Raw genomic sequence first — 21847 nt, forward strand, 5'->3', positions numbered from 1 at the left:
CAACATAGTTAACATAACATTTTCTCCTGTCATTAAGAGATGAGTGCATTGTGTTAGAAAAGTCCAATGGGAGGAAGGTGGTATATATAACTATAGTGTATATAACTATATGAAAGATTGTGGCAAAAGCTCTATAAATAGTTACATATACTTTCTCCATTATCAGCCTAACTGTACCAGTTGTTCTCTTGTGAAATGGATACTGATGTAATTTTGGAAATGCAGGAATGTTAGCATAGCCTGTTGAAGTGCTTTAAATAGGAATTACGCTGTGGTCTTGGGGAAGGCTTAAAAACCATGCATGCCAAAAGCAGCTCCAGGAAATGTGATAGCAGAGAATGGTCTAGACAGTTACTGCATCGTTTTTCAAATAAAAGTGGGTGAGTGAGTGGGTGTGTTTGAGGAAGAGAACTTCCAAAAATAAGACCAAAAGAAAACTGTAAAAATATTCTCATTTATGATAGAATGAAAGGATAACTCTCTGTCAAGAAAGTTCCATCTTTTCCCCACAATCTCTGTTGTCCACAGTTAGAATAGCAATCATTTTGTTTTTGATTTTTTTTAGACAGCAGGTCTGTTGATTCTTTTAATGAAAATGATCTAATCCATGAGGTGCCTAATAGCAATGGAAAGTGCTACATAGAATATGTAGTCCTAATGAAGGGTTTGGCCCACACCCCCTATAATACAGTCTTCAGAGGTTGTTGACTTGGATTCTGATGTAGAAGATCAGGGTTAAGTTGGGGTGAGCCGTGTTGGAATCCTCCCGTCCAGGCATGCGTGGGGCCATCTAGCTCAGTACTGGTGACATTGGCTGGGAGTGCCCTACCTAGAAATGTGGAAGATGGAGTGGGCCTTTTCTGGGAAGACGGACTGATTCACAATATATTCAATGCCACTAATCTACACCCCAACTAGTTGTAGAATTTGCTGCCACAAGGGATGCTGATGGCTGTTTGCTTAGAGGGCTTTAAGATGGAGTAAGGTAAATTGCGGGAGGCTCAGGATCTCTTCTGATAATGGAATGGGATCCAGCATGCTGCTGGATGCCAGATGCTGGAGATGAACTGAGAGAGTCATTGTCTTGGGTCTTGCCTGTGGGCTTCCTTGAGGTGGTAGATCAGCCACTGTCAGAAGAGGTCTGGGCAAATTCATTGAGGAAACGGCTATCAGTGATGGCTGTATGCTGCCTCCAATATCAGGGGTGGTACCTGTGGGATCCTGTGGGCAGCTGGTTGGGCAAAATGCTGGATTGGATGAACCCTTGGTCTGATCTGGAATGGCTCTTCTTACACATAGGGCTACCTTTGCTCTGACCCAGCAGGGTATCCCTATGTTCTGTTGCTATAGACTTTTCTGTTAAATATTAATTATGGTGTGAAGCAGAAGCAGAAGCGGCAATGATTGCACAGAGTATATGGGAAAGCAGAGAAATACAAACCCCGAGAAAATACCCCGGGGAAAGCATATGTTTTTCCTCCCGCAATGGAATAAAGAGGAAAGCAGTAGGTTAAGTCTTCATGTAGAGAAGTCCTCCCTGCAATCATTAATAAATTAGCATCTCTTTTAAAAAGACTAGAGTAGGCAAGCTTGTCTTTTCCAGGTGCCTTTGCACTACATATCCCGTCAGCTGCACCCATTATGGCCAGTAGTATGGGCTTGTGTTATCCAAACCCAGAACTCCACTTCCTCTCTCCCCCAGCAAGCTTCCCCAGGTTACAACTCTGGTTTCTAAGGGAGAAGGAAGCCAGAGTTGTGGGTTCAGACAGAGCATCCCTGGGTTGTTCAGCTTCTCCCATTGGCAGGAAGAGCAATGGGATGTGGGGACTAGCACATTGGCTTGCTCATGACAACCCAGGATCTAAAGCAGGCATGGCTTGGGTTATCGTTGAGTACAAACTAAGACCTTTTCTGCAATTGCTGCCCTCTGAGTGAATTGCAGTTGGTACATGAAAAATTTAGTTCATTAAAAATGAACAATTTTTAATGAACAAAACAAAACAATTTCTTTTTCCTGTTTTCAGGGTGCTATGGACAGAGGCTACTCTGATATTATAATTTCAAAAAGTTAGACTCATCTCCATTGCATAAGAAGTGTGGAAAATGTATTTCTGTTCCAGCCCATTTTTTAAACCTGCATTAATAGTTCTGATCAAATGCCAAAGGGGTTGGTTCTTGATCTCAGCAGATTAGCTTCATCCCTGGAAGGAGCCAGTTAACAAAGTAATGATTGGGCAGCACTTGAAGTCTAGTTGCCTGTGTAGACAATTGTCAATGCTTTCCTAATTACATGTATTAGGCATTCTAATATATTGACATGTCCATGGAAAGTTATCTATATTAGACCCTAGATGTTCATTCCTTGTTATACTGAGTATTATGGGTGGAAAAATGTTTTATGGAGTGTTTCTTTTTTTTAAAGAGGGGGTTGTGGAATATGGACATATATGTACAATTGTGATTGGAAAACAAAGCATTTCCAAGGGATTAGAGTAAGATTTGAAGAAAGACATCACCTGCCCAATCCAGAAATAATTTCAAGGACTAAGGAGGTCCAGTAGTTTTATATGACAGTGACCATATAAGTCACCTGGGTTATATGACTCACCTGATCATGTATTCTGGCATTGAGCAAAAGCAGTGTCTGGAGATTTTCCGTACTGTTTGTGGGTGGTAAAAAGGAGGTACATAAATGGAGATGGTTTCCTTCCATGTGGACATGAAATTCTCCTGGTGCTTTCTCAGGGCTGGGGCACCCTATTGGCAGTACCTGCATCACAGCTCCTGTCCATTTTCCTTTTTGCTGCTGGTGATGCAGGTTAGAAATCTAGCAATTGTGCTGGCAGCTTGGCCCCCATTTTGCATCCTTCACAGTGATCTGCACTTAGTGGTCTTCTAGGATATTGTGGACAGGGGACTGAGGGGAGATGGGATGACAGCCACCTCCAGAGATGGACCAAACATCTCTTACTGCTTTTGCTCAAAGATTTGCAGGAATAAAGTTATGAAAACTTTCATGGAAGGTTAAAGTTATATGAGTTCTGGTTGCATGTGTGTTGGGGGTACTACTTACGGTTACAAAGTGGTTTGATGGCTTCCAAAAAAAAAGCCTAAAAGATGCAGGTTGAGCTTGCTCAACAGCAGTTTTGAAATTCTCTCCACTGAGGCTTCTGGGAGTAATGTTATTTGCTTTATAGTCATGCTTGGGAAATGTCACCGCTCCCCAGAAGTTGCTAATAAAACTTGGGCAAAATTTTCAGTGCAGTCCTATCCATATTTGAATGATGTTTGGATCATTTTTATTTGCTTGGACTGATTGCCCTAAAGGAAAATCACTTCTTTAATTCCTGTGATGGAGCACCTTGCTAAGGCATGCTCTATTAATAGGCAATTAAATAATTCAGAGGTTAGCAGCCCTTACCTAATGTATTGCTTATCTTAAGGAAAGACTGGTGCATTTAAAACTTGAGGGTCCAATTGTAAAAATCTTACAGAACCCAGCCTGGGGAATCAGCACTGTGATATTATGCATCCGTCAGCTTATCAGGTCTTGGGGTTTTAACCTGATAAAGTTTCATGTGTATAAGCCTTCTTCTCTGATCTCTAGTGCAAGAAGTGAAATCTTAAGCAGAAAGAGCAAAACCAAGAGGGAAGCTATTTTCTGCTTGGCTTGAGAGCTTTTGCCATTTGATGCTCCCATTCATGTCCATCATGATCAGCACTGATATACCCTATTCAGGTACTGCCGTGTACCTGCTACCAAATAGTTCCCAGGCTTCTTCCTTTAAATCTTGGGTTCTGAACCTCAAAAGACCTGAGAACTTGATGCTTCCAATTTTGTAAGTGATTCTAAATACATGAAGGTAGTTTGAAAAGATGTACCTGCAGTTACCAGAAAACTCCCCATCAGTGATTTAGCATTTGCTATTTTTTTGGGTGTGCTTTTGCTGATATTAAGAAAATGTATGGTACTGACAATTCAAATAAATACTGATGCGTGTTAGAAGGCAGTGGAAAATTTTGCACTGGAACATTTTCCAGAAAATTTACATAGAGTAATTTGCATGGGAAAATGTTCAGTTTGCATTGGAAATTTTTCAGAGTTGATCTAATGGAGCATGTTTATTTTACTTGTATTTAAAGGACAAGGCAAAAGAAAATCACTCCATTTTTGTTCCAGTAATATATGAGAACAAAGCTCACTTAATGTGATTTAAATGGTTTATTAGTTAGATATTTTTATTGGAATAATTGTGCAAAGACAAGAACATGTATTTCCCTTATATTGTTTTCATTTAAGGGGGAAAAGGTACTGAAAACTGTTAACAAACTAATAAATATGGATAGGCTAAAGAACTATATCTGAATCTGACAATTCATCTACAACTAACGCACATGCCAGATTTGCCTTATTTGCAGCTGGCACCCATTAATGAATTTATGAAATGGAAAACTTTCCAAGGAAACATAAAGTAACAGAAAATTTTCCTTTCTGGAATATTTTCTGCCCTGCATTGCTGAATGTGATGCCGTGGTGGCAAAGCACTGAGATACTGGCTCCATGCTTCCAAGGCAAGTTTGGACTTAGGTGCTGCTGCTTTTTATACATTTAAAAATAGCCTGCAGGAATGATGTTTCTGCCTTGGAATCATTTCAGCAAGGAATCAAATCAGTCATAATCGTTACCCTTGATTAGATAACAAAGACAGCAAAAGGCAGAGCTGACTTAATCTGCTTGTGGTAGATCCTCTGTGATTGGACAGATAACCTTTTTTTGATGGTGGCAACCACTTTTCTTTTCCTTTTTGCTGCTGGCCTCTTGGAGACAAGGGCAGAGACGAGGAAAATAGTAACATCGAGGAAAATAGTAACATCAGCATCGCAGAATGTTTCATCATTGCATTTTAAAATGTATTTTGTTTAGTTGCAAAGTCATGCCCAACCCATCACAACCCCATGGACAACATTCCTCTAGGTTCTCCTGACCTCCACCATCCCTCAGAGTCCACCCAAGCCCACACCCAGTGCCCCAGTGACTCCATCCAGCCACCTCATCCTCTGTCGTCCCCTTCTCCTTTTGCCATCAATCGTTCCCAGCATCAGAGTCTTCTCCAGTGAGTTGTTCCTTCTCATTAGGTGGCCAAAATATTTGAATTTCATCTTCAGCATCTGTCTGTCTAAAGAGCAGTCAGGGTTGATTTCCTTTAAGATTGAGTGGTTTGATTTCTTTGCAGTCCAAGGGACTCTCAGAAGTCTTCTCCAGCATCACAATTCAATTTAAGATGTTAGGATTTGATCATTTTTGAGCTTCTTACAAAGACCAACCCAAACATTATTTGTTTATTTATTTACTTATTTATTTTAAAGGATTGATAAACAGCCAAATCGTGTTCTGCATTGTTTTAGATCTGCACTAAATTGCCCGTGAATGAAAACATGTAAAAGATTTCATATGTCTACACACATGCTGTGGTGTTTTATTTTATAGGAGAAGAATAGCAGATTTGGACAGAAGGTGAATTGAGATCCACCCACCACACTGTTCGTAGTAGATGGGAAATGATTTCTCACTCACAGTGGTTTAACAGTTGAGCTGCAGCAAGATGAGTTCCCCTCTCCCCAAAGATAGGAAATAAAGAAAGCTTGGGTAACCAGTAGGTTTTTGTGTCAAAGGACTGTGAGTTCCTTGTGTGTATGTTCTGCACCAGGCTGGGTTTGATGGATCACAGGGATCCAGTAAAAGACTAAATTGATCCTGCAAGCCTGAAATAGGCTTGTCTGTGTGGCTGTGAATCCCTCTTGCATGTGTATTTTTGGTTTTCTAACTCCTGTTAGAACCCTGTTCCAACCACCTAAGAGCAAGCATACTAAACAGTATGTTTTTGTCCCTTTTGGTTAGACCTTTAAAATGTGCTTGGGCAAACTGCAGAAAAGCAGGAGATAGGGAGCTAAGTTGAAGTACCAAACCTCTCTACCAAGCTTTCTAACATTCATGATTTTGTCCCCTATTGCAAAACCATTATGGCATAATTTCAGTCCATCCTGCCCATAATTTCTCTAATTAAGAGTCAAAAGCTGTGTATCCTGCTGTTACATATAGTACAGCAATGTTGCAATGCATCTGCAATCCATCAGCCATTTAGGAAAGAGGAAATGAGGCAAAATCCAACCACATGGCCAGATCCTATAGACCAGTGGTTTTTAACCTTTCCACAGCTGGGCACAGTGAAAACAGGAAAACCACCCTGGGGACCACTGTGGCAGAAACAAAAAGCACAATACACAGTATACAGTTTTCTATGTATTACTTTCCAAACACAATACCAAAAGAGAAAAGAAAAGTCTCCAAAACAACCAGGAACCGAGCAACAAAAAAATGCCAACAAAAGAACAAAATATCAAAATTGGCTTAGTGTGGCTCCCACCAGCTCCCACCGAGGTGTTTTTCCCTCCCTGCCCCCCTGGGCAGCACTGGCACACACCCCGCAAACACAATGCCAACCAAGGAAGAGTTGTTGGAGCACAGCCAGCCCCGCACCAGGTCATGGTGAGTGGGATGTGGCCCTGGCACAGACCGGCAGGAAATCTCCCGTGGACCGACGCCAGCCCATGGACCGGTGGTTGAAAACCACTGCTATAGACAGTTGCTTGCAGGTGTTCCATGATCAGATGAAATGCAGTGAACCAGCTGCAAACAGTAATAGGTAGGACGCCATGTTCTGCTGAGCAGTGGAACAACTGTGGATTCTAAATTAAAGCTTTGGAGTTGCCTGCCTATTTCTGTATATTCGAATTTGCCCTAAGCTTGGGTTTTCTAACTTTAGCCACCAAACGTAATGTAGTACGGTGCAACTTAATTCTGAGTAAACCTGCATAGGATGGCATTGTTAAGATCCTTAAAAGTAATTTGCTAGATCAGGCCAGCAGCCCATGTAATCCATCATTCCTGACACAATTCAGCAGCACTTAGTTGGACTCCCATCTTAGTGAAGGCAATGGAATGGCTTGTTTGAAGTTGCACTGACTTGGAAATGGCCAGCTTTGTCAGACTCTTTTCAGTCTCGGTGGTGGCCAGCTTGTTATGCCTGGGCCATTTACAAGCAAGAGATTCCTTGTTAATCCCCAGGACCTGGCATGGTCTGTGGCATGCCTTGTTTGCAGCAGAACCCAGGCTTGGTCCTGACATTTCTGGGAAGGGGTGAAAAGATGACATACCTGATAGAAAGGCACTGCTCTCAGTGTCACAATACTGGCCTAGATAGGCTAATGGTCCAGCTCAGTATGGCAGCTTAGAGCATGGAAATGCCTTGATCCTGAATAATGTCTTCCTAACAAATCACAATAAATAGCTGCATCTTTCTTGAACTTCTCCTTGAATATTGCTTCATTCTCTCTCTCTAACAGCCATTTCTATTTTATTGTTGTTTCATAAGCAGGTCATGGAAAATAAATGCACCATAATATAGCCATTCAGTGTAGTTTAGCATTGCAAAAGTACATTAATTGTAAATGCCTTTACAACACGCAAGTTTCTAATAGTGTGCTTTCTGTAGAAAAAATGCCCTCCTGTTGTTGGAGGGAAAAGAGAAGACAGAAGGAATGATGAATAAGCTCTTGGTTTTTGAAAGCTTCTTATGCCAAATGGAAAATTTTGTGAGAACAGTGTCTGCTTATACAGTGGATCTGTTTTTTAAGGGTACATACAAACAGCCAGAGTGGGGTTGGGGAAGGATTACTAACATTAAACTTGGAAGAATTCATTCTTAATCAAGATAATATTATATGTAGCTGCTTTAATTTTTTAACAAGCAGCAAATAAGCAGAATTTTGTCTTAGTAGGTTTTTGTGCTCACCATCTAGTAATGTTTTGGAAGTTATAACTGCAGTAATACAGTGTGCTGTAAATGGCAATGGGTGATTCTTTGCACACTTTTGAAACCCAATTTTTGAGTGTGTATGCAACACTATTTGAAGCAAGTAGCCACATCCAATAAATTATCAATAGTATTGTTTTGCATTTTAGAGAAGAGGGTCTGGAGCTTACTGGGAATGTGCAATCCCAGACATCTTCAGTCAAAAAAGACATGTATGCAAAACAATGCCCCCCCCCCCCCAAAAAAAAAAAAAGTTTTGCCTGGTCTCACAGACAAGTGGATCCTAGATTGAATCAAGCCTGAAATTTTTCTAGAAGCAAAAATAGCAAAACTGCAGTTGTTATACTTTGGACCCATCATGAAAAGGCAAGGCACACTAGAAAAGACAATCATTCTAGGGAAAATAGAAGGTAGAAGAAGAAAAGGAAGATGAAATAAGGGATTGATGGACTCCATAAAGGAAGCTACGGCCTTGATTTTGCAACAGCTAAGCAGGGCTTTCGTGGATAGGGCATTATATATATATATATATATATATATATATATAATTAAAAGTTTTAAACTAACACTAATAAAAACATCAAATATCACATACATTGTATTCACTGGGTCAACCCCCTACTACACACACACACACACACATTTTTTAAACATTCTAAAATCAAATTCAAATTACGCCAAGTCCTGTTTCTCCAGCCAATTATAGAAAGAGTCCCAAGTTCGATAGAAGTCAGTATCCTCTTTCTCCTTCAATGATAGTCAATCTATCCATTTCTGCGCAGTCCAAGTTCTTTCTTACAATCAGTTCATCGGTGGGTAGCTCCTCATTTTTCCAGTATTGAGCAAATGCAATCCTCGCCGCTGTGATTAAGTGCATCATCAAGTACATTTCCTGTCTGTCGATGTCTTCCGGTATAATGCCTAACAAGAAAACTTCAGGTTTAAAAGCACAGGGTTTCTGTAATATTTCTTCCATCCATCTATGTATTTTAATCCAATACTTTTTCACATTATCACAAGTCTACCACATGTGATAGAAAGTACCCACTTTATGTTTACATTTCCAACATCTATTTGACGTATTTGGAAACATCTTAGCTAATCGGCTTGGTGACAAATACCATCTGTAGAACATTTTATATAAATTTTCTTTATACGAAGTTGCTAATGTTATCTTGATGTTTCTTTCCCATAATTTTTGTCACTTTTCTAATTCAACATTAAATCCAAAGTTTTGTGCCCATATTATCATAGTTTCCTTAACCTGTTCCCCTTCCATTTTCCTGTCAAGTAAAAAATCATATAGTCTTTTAATAATTTTCTCAACTCTTTTAAGCATCACTTGATCAAACTCTGTTAGGTCTTTATAAAACCCCCATGTTTTACAATCTTTAGCATACCTCGATTGCATCTGTACCTTATACCACCAGGAAATATTAAGTCCCTGTTCTTGTATTTCTTGCTCCAGTTTCAAGCCACCATCCTTATCCAAGATATCGTCATATCTTATGATCTTTTCAAAGTTCAATACATTTGGATATACAAAAGCTTCCATAGGTGAAAGCCATCTTGGTAATTTATTATACACTTTTGGCTTTAGTTTTTCCCACACTGACGTTAGAGATCTTCTAATAAAATGACTCAGAAAAGACCCATGTGACTTAGCTTTTTCATACCACATATAAGGATGCCAACCCATCTGTAAGTCATGGCCTTCAAGATACAAAACTCTTTTATTTCGCAAAGTTATCCATTCTTTTAACCACATTAAAACAGATGCTTGATAATATAACAGTGGATAGGGCATTTTGAAGGGCCACAGCATTGCCGTTAGTCAGTAACTTGATGGCACATAACATCAGCACAACAATGTCCGAAGCAGAAAATGCACTGTTTACATGAGTAATGGAATGTTACCAATCGTATTTCAAAGGTAACAGTAGTGTATTTTCTTGATCAGATGTAACATTGCTGTTCACTTGATTCATTTTGTTCAAAGTGAGGGATGTTATTGTGCCCAGCATGTGAATTTCCACGGGTCATCAGAATGATTGCCTTTTTAGGACAGAACACTCATCTGGGTGAATATCTTGATCTAGAAATGGCATTTCATACAGAACAATGTTTTGTTGCTTAAATGGCTTAAGTTCCAGATACGGAGTCCTGGAAACAGAGCAGCACTGAGTAATTCCAGCCATGGTCTTGTTAATTTTAACTACTAAGGATAGAAATGCTTTGTTGATTTGGGACAAGCTGAGCAGCTGTCAGAATTATGTTGGAATTGTCTAAGTATAATTGAATCGTTCTTGACAATTTGGAATTTAATAAGTTGTTTTTTAGCCCTGCACACCGATGGCTTAAATTAGACTGAAAGGAAAAAAAACATGAGAGGACTTTGCTGGATCAGACCTAAATTCCATCTAATCAAGTTTCTTTAAAGCGACCAGAAGCTTATGGGAAGCTTGCAAGCAGGACAACCTTCTCCTGCTGCTCTTCTGTAGAGTTCAATATTCAGAAGTTGGAGGTAGTACATGATTATCTTTGCTACAAGCCTCTGATGGCTGTGTCCTCCATTAATCTGTCTCATTCTCTTTTAGCAAAGAAAGTGGGTTGCTATCTTCACATCTTAGGGTCTCAGTTGTGGTAGAAGGTGCTCCCTGCAGTAGTCGAGTTATGCATAACATGTGATCATTTGCTCTCAGGTCATATGCAATGAAGTTTTGTGCAGAAGAAGAGGAAAGAAAAAGTTTCAATTTTCTATTCCTCTGTGATATTTCCCTTCCTTATGGTTCAGTGAAAGTGTGGCATGAACAAATAATTCAATTGAAAATTATGACTTTAAAAAATTTATCACTGTATCACTTGGCATCAATTGACCATGTTTCCATGCCTGTTACAGTTTAGCACCCCTTTGGGCTGCTTTTTATCTCTTTTATCAAATGGTGCTGCCTGCTTTTATTACAGAAATCTGTATTCTTTTACTCTTCTATTTTGCTATATGTACACAAGGAGAAAACCCTCATGCATATACATTTTACAAGCAAGTTATGAAGTATCTTTAAAATACGGCATCGCCTTGTATCATTCTTTTAAGCCCTGTTCTTGCAGCAAAGAATCATAGAAGTCTAGGATAGTAGGGTGAGATGGGACCAGCAGGGCCATTGGATCCACCCCCCTGTTCAGTGCAGGATACCAAGTTGAAGCATCCCTAACTCTTGGCGGTCCAACTGGATCTTGAATGCCTCCACCGTGGCAGAGCTCGCAGCCTCCTTAGGTAATCTGTTCCATTGTTGTTTTGCTCTAACAGTCAGGAAGTTCTTCCTGATGCTCAGCCTGTGTCTGGCTTTCTGTAACTTGAGCCCATTCTTCTGTGTCCTGCACTCCGGGGTAATCAGGAAGAGATCCTGGCCCTTCTGTCTGTGGCAGCCTTTCAAGTACTTGAAAAGTGCTATCATATCTCCCCACAGTTTTCTCTTCTGAAGGCTAATCAGTCTTGAGTCTTTCAGTCTCATAGGGCTTTGTTTCCAGTCCCCTGATCGTATCTGTTGCCCCCCTCCAGAGCTTTCCAGTTAGTCTGCATATTTCTTAAATTGTGATGCCCAGAACTGGATGCAGTTCAGCAAGATAAGCCTAAGCAGTGCTGAGTAGAGTGGAGCTAATAGTTTATGTGGTTTGGAAGTGATACTTCCATTTATGCAACTCACAGTAGCATTTGCTTTTTTTCCACAGCCAATCACGGTGTTGACTCATATTCCACTCACGATCTATAACAATTCCAAGATCCTTCTCAGTTGCAGTATTGTTGATCCAAGTATCCCCCATCTTGTAACAATGCGTTTGGTTTCTTTTTCCCAGGTGCAGAACCTGGCATTTGTTCCTGTTAATTTTTTTTCTGTTTTTTTCAGCCCTGTGTTCCAACCTGTCCAGATCATTTTGAATTTTGTTTCTGTCTTGTGGGGGTATTAGTTCTCCCACCCAATTTTGTGTCATCTGCAAATTTGATCAGAATCCCTGCATTTGGACCATTTTATTAAATGATCTTTAATAAAAATATTGAAAAGCACAGATCCCAGGATTGAACCAAGGCGTACTCTACTTATTAATTCTCCCCAATCCCAGGGTACACTACTTATTAATTAATTAATTAGAAAAGCTTCCATTGATAAACACTCTTTGAATTTGTTTCTGTAGCCAGCTGTGGATCCACTTGATAGTTCAATCGAGCCTGCTTTGAGCTAGTTTGCTGATCATGGGGCACTTTAGCAAAAGCTCTGCTGAAGGCAAGATTTATTATGCCCACAGCATTCCCACAGCCCACCAGGGAGATTACCTGATTAAAAAATTAGATCAGATTAATCTAGCAAGATTTGTTCTTCACAATGCCACATTGGCTGCTAGCAATCACTTAATGGTTCTTAATGTGCTTGCAGACTGACTACTTTATAATCGGTTCCAGAAATTTTCCATGGACCAATGTCATGCTGACTGATCTGTAGGTCCCAGATTCCTCCTTTTTTTCCTTCTTGAAGATGGGGACAATATTAGCCCTCCTCCAATCACTAGACACTTCACCTGCCTTCCATGATTTCACCAAGATAATTGACAGTGGCTCTGACAGTGGTTCTTCTACCAGTTCTTTTGTTACACTATGATGAAGTTAATAGTGATTTGAACTTGTTCAAAGTAATGAAGTCTTCCTTGACTACTTGCCTATTGATCGCAAGCTTCAATCTTGCCCTTTCAGTTTCACCTTCACCTTCGCCAGTGAGGTTATATACCTTCTTTTGGGAGAAGACAGAACCAGAATAGTCATTAAGCACTGCTGTCTTTTCATTGTCATCTATTATTGTTTTGCCATCTTCACTGAGTAGCTTCTTCCTCACCATTCACAATTTCTTCCTATGTTTTTTTTTTTTTAAATATGCATATGTCTGAAGAAGTGTGCTTAGCCTGCTTTGCTAACTCTAACACATTCTCAGTTTTAGCCTTGGTGGCAGGCTCATACCCTGAATTCAGGCCTGGGTCTTTGATTTCCTAAAAAGTAGGCCTTGCTCAGAGAAACTCTAGTTACTGTGTCTGTTTTAATTAAAATGCAGCACCTTAGTTGTCTTGTCCTGGCCTCACCTGAGTGTCTTCACAACAGGGAGACACCCTCTTGGCTTGATAGGTGGGCAAAGGGAGGACACACTGCTGTGCTTGCTTCCTTATCAGTCCGGCTAATCCACACAATCCTGCCTTCCTGTATGCAGGCTAATATCTTACCCGCTGATTGACTTATGCTGCCCGCTGTCCTCAGAGGGAATGAGACCCCAATTTAGCAGCCTTAACAGGCCAGCCAGGGACCCTCCTCACCTGTTGTGCCTTTCTGACTCCCTGCTCCTAAATGTGTATTGGCCCACCTGTTCTCATCGTGTGTGCTGCCCCTCTGTCAATGATCCATGTCTCCCAAATATACTTGGTGCATGATTGCTGCACGCATTGCTCTAAACATGTAATCTGTGTAAACTGGCCATTACCCATGTGCTCTAGTTCAGGCCCTTTCGAGGAAGCTCCACTGCCCCTGCCCGTTCCAGCCAATTGAAGCCTACCTTGCAGGGGTCCTTGCACGCATGGTATAAGTGACTTGCTGCTAAAATACTTGGGAATGCTGGCTAGCTTACTTGTAGTCTGTTGCAACATTAAGGTGCCTCCTCGTAAGCAGACCCCGGAGCGGGCGCGATCATTTCCTTGGGATCACAGCAACTCGTTGCACAGCCTTCCTGATGCCAACCCTGCTATTCAGTGCTACCTGTACTCTTCCTTTGCAGCCTGGCCTTCCTTCCACTTCTCCTATGTATCCTTTTTCATGCTGAGTTCATCTCTTAAGCTGTTATGGAGTCATGCTAGCTTGCACCTCTTCTTGTTGGAATTGATGGTACTTGCATCTTTAGAATTTCCTTTTTAACACGTCCACCGATATTGGGCTCCTTTTCTCATTAAAGTTGCTATTTATTGCGTGCTTACTATATATTAGAAGTGGCTTTTCTATAGTCCAGGGCACACATTTGGCTACATCCAGCTTTTGCTCCCTTTGGAAGGAAGCCATTTTTTCAAAGCCATGTAATAATGCATTCCAACAAAGCCATTTCAAAACAGCATTTCTGTATTTACTGTGTATTTCTTCTGCTCTTATACTTGTAAAATAAAAGAGACAAGCAGCCTTATCTTGCATTTTGATATTGGACTGCATGTATTCAGCCAACATTCTTGAGCATCTGGGCTTCAGTCTTCATTCGGCCTTGAAGCAAAGGCCTTCCAAATATGCTCAAAGGCACATGGGTCGCTGTCAAATTAGGCACATTTCCATATATAGGACACAGATATACACAATCACTAGGCTATTTTTGATTTTTCAGATCTTTAGGACCATTTCTCCACCAATTTACATGGGTGTCACCATTGCTACATGTCCATATCTCTTCCTATCACTGTGGGCAAGTTTCCGAGCTGTAGACATTGGTCCAGTAAAATAATGTTTGTTCAGCATGTGCTGTGAAACAACTTGCAGTCTTAAATAGAAATGACTTTTGCTTGGAATGCTAGCAGGCGGTGAAGACAGACTAAAGATGGAATCCTGCGGTCACAAGATGGTGCACGAGGGGCCGTAGAACACTGGGGATTTCTCCCTTTAAGGTCATGGGTCAAAATGGGCATTTCCCTCCCCCAGGTCCCCTTGCCCCTTCTGGCTACCACTGATACTCTGCAACAGCTTTCTCTCCTGAGGTCATGTCATGGCCTTGGGAGGAGATCAAGTGGACTTTGGGTGCACAAACGTCTCAGCTTGCGCCTCCAGCATGACTCAGCTAGATGCACCCAGTGGCCTTTCTAATGATAGGTGCACTGAAGAGGCCAAAATAGCCCTGGTCATTCTGCCTTGCCAGCACAGCCCTAGCAGAGCATTTAAATCTCAGTAGCCTCTGATTTCAGAAGCTTCTGTTGTCCCAGCAGCAGTCCCAGCTCATTATGTCCTAAATCCCATTGCCCGGACAGGCAGTTTCTTGCAATATATCATTGAATCATCCCTAGCTCCACCTCAGTATTGTCACAGCCTCCTGGGCACATCATGCCTGGTGATGCCTGCAGGACACACCTGTATTGAGGGGGTTCACCATCCCCATTGGATGGGATTCCCAGTTGTGTAGAGCAGTTATAGCTGCAGGGTATGTGCATAGGTACCCCTTTTCAGTCCTTGCACTCTCCGTGCACTCTACACGTGCTCTTGCTGGCACGTAAAGCCAGCAAGACATGGGAATGTCTGGGTCAGGGCTACCTGCATGATCTCCCTCCCCCTGAACGTGTTTCCTCCGTGTGTGGAGGAAATTTGTGAAAGAAACTGTTGAACTAGTTGATTAGTTCAAACTGTTGAACTAGTTCAAACTAGTTGAACCATTTCCCTGGGACAGAGAGCTCAGAAGGTGAGATCTGCCTGAGGACACCTGAACCTGGAAGGGTATATTCATCTTCTCCAGTGTGGACTGAGACAAAGGGGTGCTTGTCTGTGTGAGAGAACCAAAATGATTGGTGTCAGCACGGGAAGACTGAATCTTTACCCTGAATTCAGCAGTTCCCATCCAGCAGTTCCCACCTTGGTACGCATTTTGTCTCTGTATGATTATCACCTACATTTTCCTGAAACTACATTGTTGGATCCAACTTGAGTTGATCTGTATGATTTTGTATGGACTGTGCATCTTCATCAACAGTGCCTCCTATCCTTCATTCATCCATTTTAGTGTGTTGTATATTCTAAGTTTTTATCCCACATTGTCTACCATGAAGCTTACATTTTAATTAATTAACTCTTTAAATTTTAGTTTTAATTACATTTCAATTTAATATAATTTTGATTGTTTTATTGTTGAATTCATTTTTTTTAAAAAATTGTAAATTGACATGAGATTTTTAATGATTGATGGTATAGAAAAAAATTAAATAGATACATGTGTGGTTTTATTCTCTGCCCCTCCCTCCCTTTGTGTGTGTATGTGTGTGTGTATTTGCCGAGTCTGTTGTCTGTCCTATACTCATTTTCTTGCATTTTTCTTTTCCTTTTTCAGTTGTATATGAGCACCGGACGAGATTAGAAAAATCACTACAAAAAGAAAGGCTTGAACATAAGAAAGCAAAAGAAGGTAACTGTACATTCCACACAGCTAATTTAAATCCATATTCAGGAGCAACATTGTTCTCACTGGTATTGTTAATGTAGGAACCATGTATTTCATTCAGGGCTCTCTGAAATGTGTAGGCCAGCAACAGGTTCCCTTAAAGCAAGCTGTGATTTTGGCTTGTCTTTTAAAAATAGTAGCACTTATGTGTTGGTTGTTTCCATTTCAGTGTATCTTCTCTTCTTGCTTTATAAGTATCAAACGTGGTTTTTCCCTATAAGGATAGTATTTGTGAATGGATTTCTACTGCCATCTAGTGAGCAGCAAAAAAACCCGTGCGGGTTGTAACATTGTTTTCCAAACAGAGAGATTCTACATTCTTTCAATATTAATGAAAGGCAGATTTTGCAGTGGGGAAACGTTTCCCAAGATTGGAGCAAATGTTTCAGGGAAGAGCATTTTGAGTGATTCATTGCCTACCATTTAAAACAAAGTGAAGCCCATTTTCTCTTCCCCTTCCTTTTTTTCTTTAACATTTTAAAAGTCAATCCATACTGCTGGCTGGTGTGTGTGTGTGTGTGTGTGTAAGTAAATGAAGCCAAGAGAGGGAGTTGAGAACTCGGAACCATTACATCTGACTTCATAGCATTACTTTCCTGGGAAGGACTGTGCACAATCTCAGATATCCTAGCCAGCTGCTTCTTGTCCCCTCAGCCATATTTACAGACAATATGGCTACTCACCTGCCTATCTTAGACAAACTCCTTCTTGGAGTGGCTTGACTTTTAAAATGGTAAAGAAAAGAAAGCAAGAGACATGCTTGCAATATCACAGCTTTCTAGATTTTTTATTGTTTAGTTGCAAAGTCATGTCTGACCCTTCACGACCCCATGGACAACATTCCTCCAGGCTCTCCTGTCCTCCACCATCCCCCGGAGTCTACATCCACCACCTCAGTGACTCCATCCAGCCACCTCATCCTCCGCCGTCCCCTTCTTCTTTTGCCATCTATTATTCCCAGCATTAGGCTCTTCTCCAGGGAGTCCTTCCTTCTCATTAGGTGGCCAAAGTATCTGAGCGTCATTTTCAGTATCTGGCCTTCTAAAGAACAGTCAAGGTTGATTTCCTCTAGGATTGACTGGTTTGATCTCCTTGCAGTCCAAGGGACTCACAGGTGTCTCTGCCAGCACCACAGCTCAAAGGCGTCAGTTCTTTGGTGCTCAGTTTTCCTTATGGTCCAACTCTCACAGCCATGCATTGCAGCTTTCAAGAGGTCATCTTCATTTTTCAAGGCACACTTTTGCCCTTCTCAGTACAGAAGGTGCCACTTTGAGTTGGGGAAGGGTAGTAGCATCTTTACTATTGTCCAAAAACTGACATTTTAATGCATTTTAGCCTACAATCTTGGGGGATCAAAGCCTTTAATGGTGTTACCTCTGATTGGGATCTGCATTTTTAATACCTCCAAGGGATTGCAGTAGGGATGACAGGTATCCCATGTGGGCCCCTTTTCAACCAGTGTGACTCAGTAGTCGTGACATAAAGCCCCATTGACTAAATGTAACTGGCTTAGTTTTGGATTCAGCCTGATATTTTAAGGGGAGTCACTTAATACTCCCAACACTGGTCCAGCATACAGTATTTGTGTGAAGAGAAACAAAATTGTGTACATGTGTGCAAAGTGAACTGACTGTGTGAACTATCTTAAATGAGCATCTTGTTTGAACCATTAATTTTCTGTAGAAACTGCAGCTGTTTGGGTTTTGTCTGCATAAACATTCCTCAGAATCTGTTATTTTCTCTCCTTTTATTACCTAGACTTTCTTGTTTATAAACTAGAAGCACAAGAAACACTAAATAAAGGGCGGGTAAGTGAGCAAGAGTAATCTTTAAATAAGTTATTCTTTTTACAATTCATCTGTGACTGGGAAAGTATACTTTATTTATTTATTAAATTTATAGAGTGCCCCACCACAGGGGCATGTACAGCCAGTAATTAGTAGTACATGGCTATATTCAGATATTAGTTAATTAATTTTCTATGCCACCAAAGAGTCACAGCTCTCTGCATTTTGATTTATAAGAATGAGCCATAGGTTCCTGCATTCCCCCTTTTTCACATACCCAAAGAGAAGCTTGAAAGCTTTTGCTCTTAAGCTAATCGTTCCCTGTGACTTTCAAATCATGGTTCAGTGGGTTTCTTAGTAAAATATGAAACAGTTGGAACAAACCACATTTTCTCCAATTTCAGATGCAACAGGGAACTGTAGATGCTTTCTTCCTTCTTGTACATGTGGAGGAGGGGGACACGCAAGCTCAAGGCTTGTACAGCCTTGTTCTCATAGTGACAAACCATGGTTTGTTATACTGGAAACAAGCCCACTTCTGTTGTCCAGATGCATAGGCCTTCTTTGTACATCCCAAGCAATATGGTCCTCTTTGTGTATGAGAAGAGGGACTGCGGTGCATCACCATTTCATTACCTAATACTTGATTGAGGAACTAATGCAGAACACATTGGCTACTGATTCAGCACCGAGCAACATTCAAGGTCTTACAAGCCCTGAACAGCATGGAACTGGGTTACCTGGTGGCTTGCCTTCCCTGGGATAGGCCTGTGCCATCAATAAGGTAATTAGAGGCAGTTTTGCTTGTCGTACCATGACCTGTAGTTTGCTGTTCTGTAGCTACACAGATGTAGGTCTTCTCTGCAGTGGCCCCCACCTTATTGAATGTCTCCTCCTCCTCAGTAGTTGGGAGGAGCCAGCTGTGGATGCCTTAGGCACCCATTAAAACCCTGTGGTATGCTTTAGGCACCTCTTTCTCCAGGCCTTGCCTGAGTGATTGTTTATTAATTAAACTGTAAACTACACCAACAACTCTGCACCTGGAATGCCATGATTCATATGACCTCCCATGTCTCAGTCTTTAGGGGAAAATCCATTCTGATCAGACATGGAAGATCCATGTGAGACATTGGCCCAGTCCTTAGGACTGCAGATGGGGAAATAAGCCAGTGTCTCATCAGGACAGGAGAAAGAGCGGCATTGTCCTCAGCAGCAGGACTGGTTCTGTCATGCAGTTCCAGCAAGGTGTGCAAAGCCAGGTCATTGTTAGCTGCACAAGTGGAAAGTATGGCAGGAGAGATGAACCCTATTTCTGTCATGCCAGTGGGAGGCCCTGACCATGTTACTTATATATGGTGAAGTAGCAGTTGCGGTTAATACTTTGGAAGGGCAACCCTTCCAAAGAGAGCCTTTGCCAGTGCAGTGCCCTCCAGATGTGTTGAATTATAGCTTGCATCATACCCTGCAGGAATGGCTAATAAAAGATTATAAGAATTGACCAACACCTCTGAGGATCGTTGCATTGGAAGGGTGCCTTGGGATGTGTCCTGAGCCTCGGATATCTGCAGGCAATCCATGAGCAATTTCACAATTTCCTTATAATTTATAGAGAGATACCATAGCTCAGAAGGAAGGAGCTGAGGATGTCAAAAAACTAGATATTTCTCCTTTTGTTTTCCAGCAAGATTCTAATAACCGGTACAGTGCATTGAATGTACAACATCAGATGCTGAAGGTAAATATGTGTGTCTTCTTAAAAGATTCACTTTAACAGAAAAGCTAGAAAACGATGAAGACATTTGGCTTCCAGTCTTACTTTGTGTTTCCCAAACATGCCCTTTTGAATTATCTCCAACTCCAGTGGCTGTTTTGGGTGCCAGAAGAAGAACTTCTCTCTGACTGTCACCCTATTAGCTCTAGGCTTCAAGAACCTAAGAAGAAATGTGCTGGATCAGAACAAATCATTCTGTTCTCACAATGGCTAGCCAGATGCCTATGTCAGCCACCTAATCAGGACATGAGCACAGTAGCATCCTCTCACCTGTGTTCACCTGTACCTGCAATTTAGAGAAATACTGTCTCTGATAGAGGTGGTAATATATAGGCACTGTGGCTAGTAGGCATTGGTTGCTTTCTTCTCCGTGCATTTATCTAATTCCCTGTGAAAATGATCAGAGCTGGTTACATCTTGTGGTAGCAAATGTCATAGTTTAAGTATGAGCTATATGAAGAAGTACTTCCTTTAATGTGTCCTGAATCTCCCACCGATCAGATTCATGGAATGAACCCAGGTTCCAGCCACATGAAAGAGGAAGAAAAACTTGTTTCCATCCCCTTTCTCCTCACCATGTGTCTTGTTCCTGAATCTTCATTTGATGTACTTCTAAGCTAAAAAGCACCAAACCTTGTCACCTTTCCTCATAGGGGAATCTCCCCAGCCCCTGAATCACTCATCACTTTGCCCTTTTCTTATCTTTTACAATATCCTTTTCCAAGCATGGATTCTTTGTAGAGTTTTTGTGAAAGTAATATATGGGCAGTTTAATTTCAATTCCTTTCTGAACAGTTCCCAATGTAGATTTTACCTTTTTCACAGCAGCTGCATGATGAGGGTGGTTTCAAGAGAAGACCCCTGTGTTGCCAGTTAGAAACCATCATGAAGCAAACCTGTCCTTTTCCCCCTTAGGATGCAGTTTAGACAGAAAAAATGTCCTGCAGTCCAGGACATTTTGCCCGTAAGCCATGCTAGGAGTTTAGACATTTTTCTGCCTAAACATATGTAAGATTACACGTCTGTTTTTTGCAATAAGGAAACACAGAAAAAAGAAGTGGGGAAATGCAGGAGGGCAACGATGTTGCCCAAATCTCCCCAAAATTCCATGAACCAGACAAGATGATGGTGTGGCGAAACTCTCATTGCCCATCGCCCCAAGGGCTCTTTCCTGGTGCGTCACAGCCAGTTCAGACACCATCAGCATATGCTTGAAGTGAAGCCTTTTTGAAATCGCTCCATGCAAATTTCCTTGCATTCCAAAAGTACACGCTGCTGCCTTAACTTTCCACACTTCCTGTGCACAAAGTAATTGACATGGGGGCAGTTGGAAGCACACAATTGTCCCCTGTACATTCCATCTGGAGAGGACTTTGCCACATCCAGAACAGTCAAATCGGCTTATTTATTTATTTAAAAGTTTTTATATGCCGTCCCCATTGCTACATAGCCTTGGAACGGCTCACATCAACAAATAAAACAAATACAATTACAATTAAAACTTGGAAACACACTGGCTGCACAATTAAAACTATAAATATTAAAGGTTATTAAAATACTGTTTGAATAAAAAGGTCTTGGCCTGGCACTGAAAAACAAATAATGGCAGCCCCAGGCGGACCTCTCTGGGGAGCGCATTCCACAGATGGGGCGCCACCGCAGAGAAAGTTCTCCTCCGGATACTTTGCTTCCTGATGTCTCTCACAGAGGGCTCCCGGAGGAGAGCCCCTGCTGTCGATCTCAAGGGGTGGGAGGGCAAATATGGCCGCAGTCATTCCTTCAGGTATCTGGGTCCCAAGCTGTTAAGGGCTTTATAAGTAATTACCAACACCTTGAATTGAGCCCAGACTTCGATGGGAAGCCAGTGAAGCTGGTAGAGGACTGGGTTTATATGAGAATAACGCCCAGTCTTCATCAGCAACCTGGCTGCTCTATTTTGCACCATCTGAAGTATCTGGACTGTCTTCAAGGGCAGCCCCACATAGAGCGCGTTACAGAAATCCAACCGGGAAGTAACCAGTGCATGCGTCACTGTCGCTAGGCAGTTGTCCTCCAGGTAGGGACGCAGCTGATGGATCAGCCGAAGCTGATGGAAAGTGCTCCTCGCCACTGCCGACACTTGAGCTTCCAAAGTCAGCTCCGGGTTGAGGAGCACTCCCAAGCTGCAGACCCTGTCCTTTAGAGGGAGTGCAACCCCATTCAGGACAA

The 21847-nt window shown here is 41.6% G+C and overlaps 1 protein-coding gene across 2 annotated transcripts in view; it reads left to right on the plus strand.

Moving 5' to 3' along the window:
* GOLIM4 (golgi integral membrane protein 4) overlaps positions 1 to 21847 on the plus strand; it is a 62764-nt gene that overhangs the window by 6283 nt on the left and 34634 nt on the right. For both annotated transcript variants that reach the window (XM_044434419.1, XM_044434418.1), the window contains exons 2-4: positions 15971 to 16045; positions 17840 to 17889; positions 19550 to 19603. In XM_044434419.1, coding sequence (XP_044290354.1) covers positions 15971 to 16045; positions 17840 to 17889; positions 19550 to 19603 — 179 coding nt within the window. The remainder of the gene's footprint in view (positions 1 to 15970; positions 16046 to 17839; positions 17890 to 19549; positions 19604 to 21847) is intronic.

Source organism: Varanus komodoensis, unplaced genomic scaffold, assembly GCF_004798865.1.
Source record: "Varanus komodoensis strain SLA01 unplaced genomic scaffold, ASM479886v1 scaffold28, whole genome shotgun sequence".
NCBI lineage: Eukaryota > Metazoa > Chordata > Lepidosauria > Squamata > Varanidae > Varanus > Varanus komodoensis.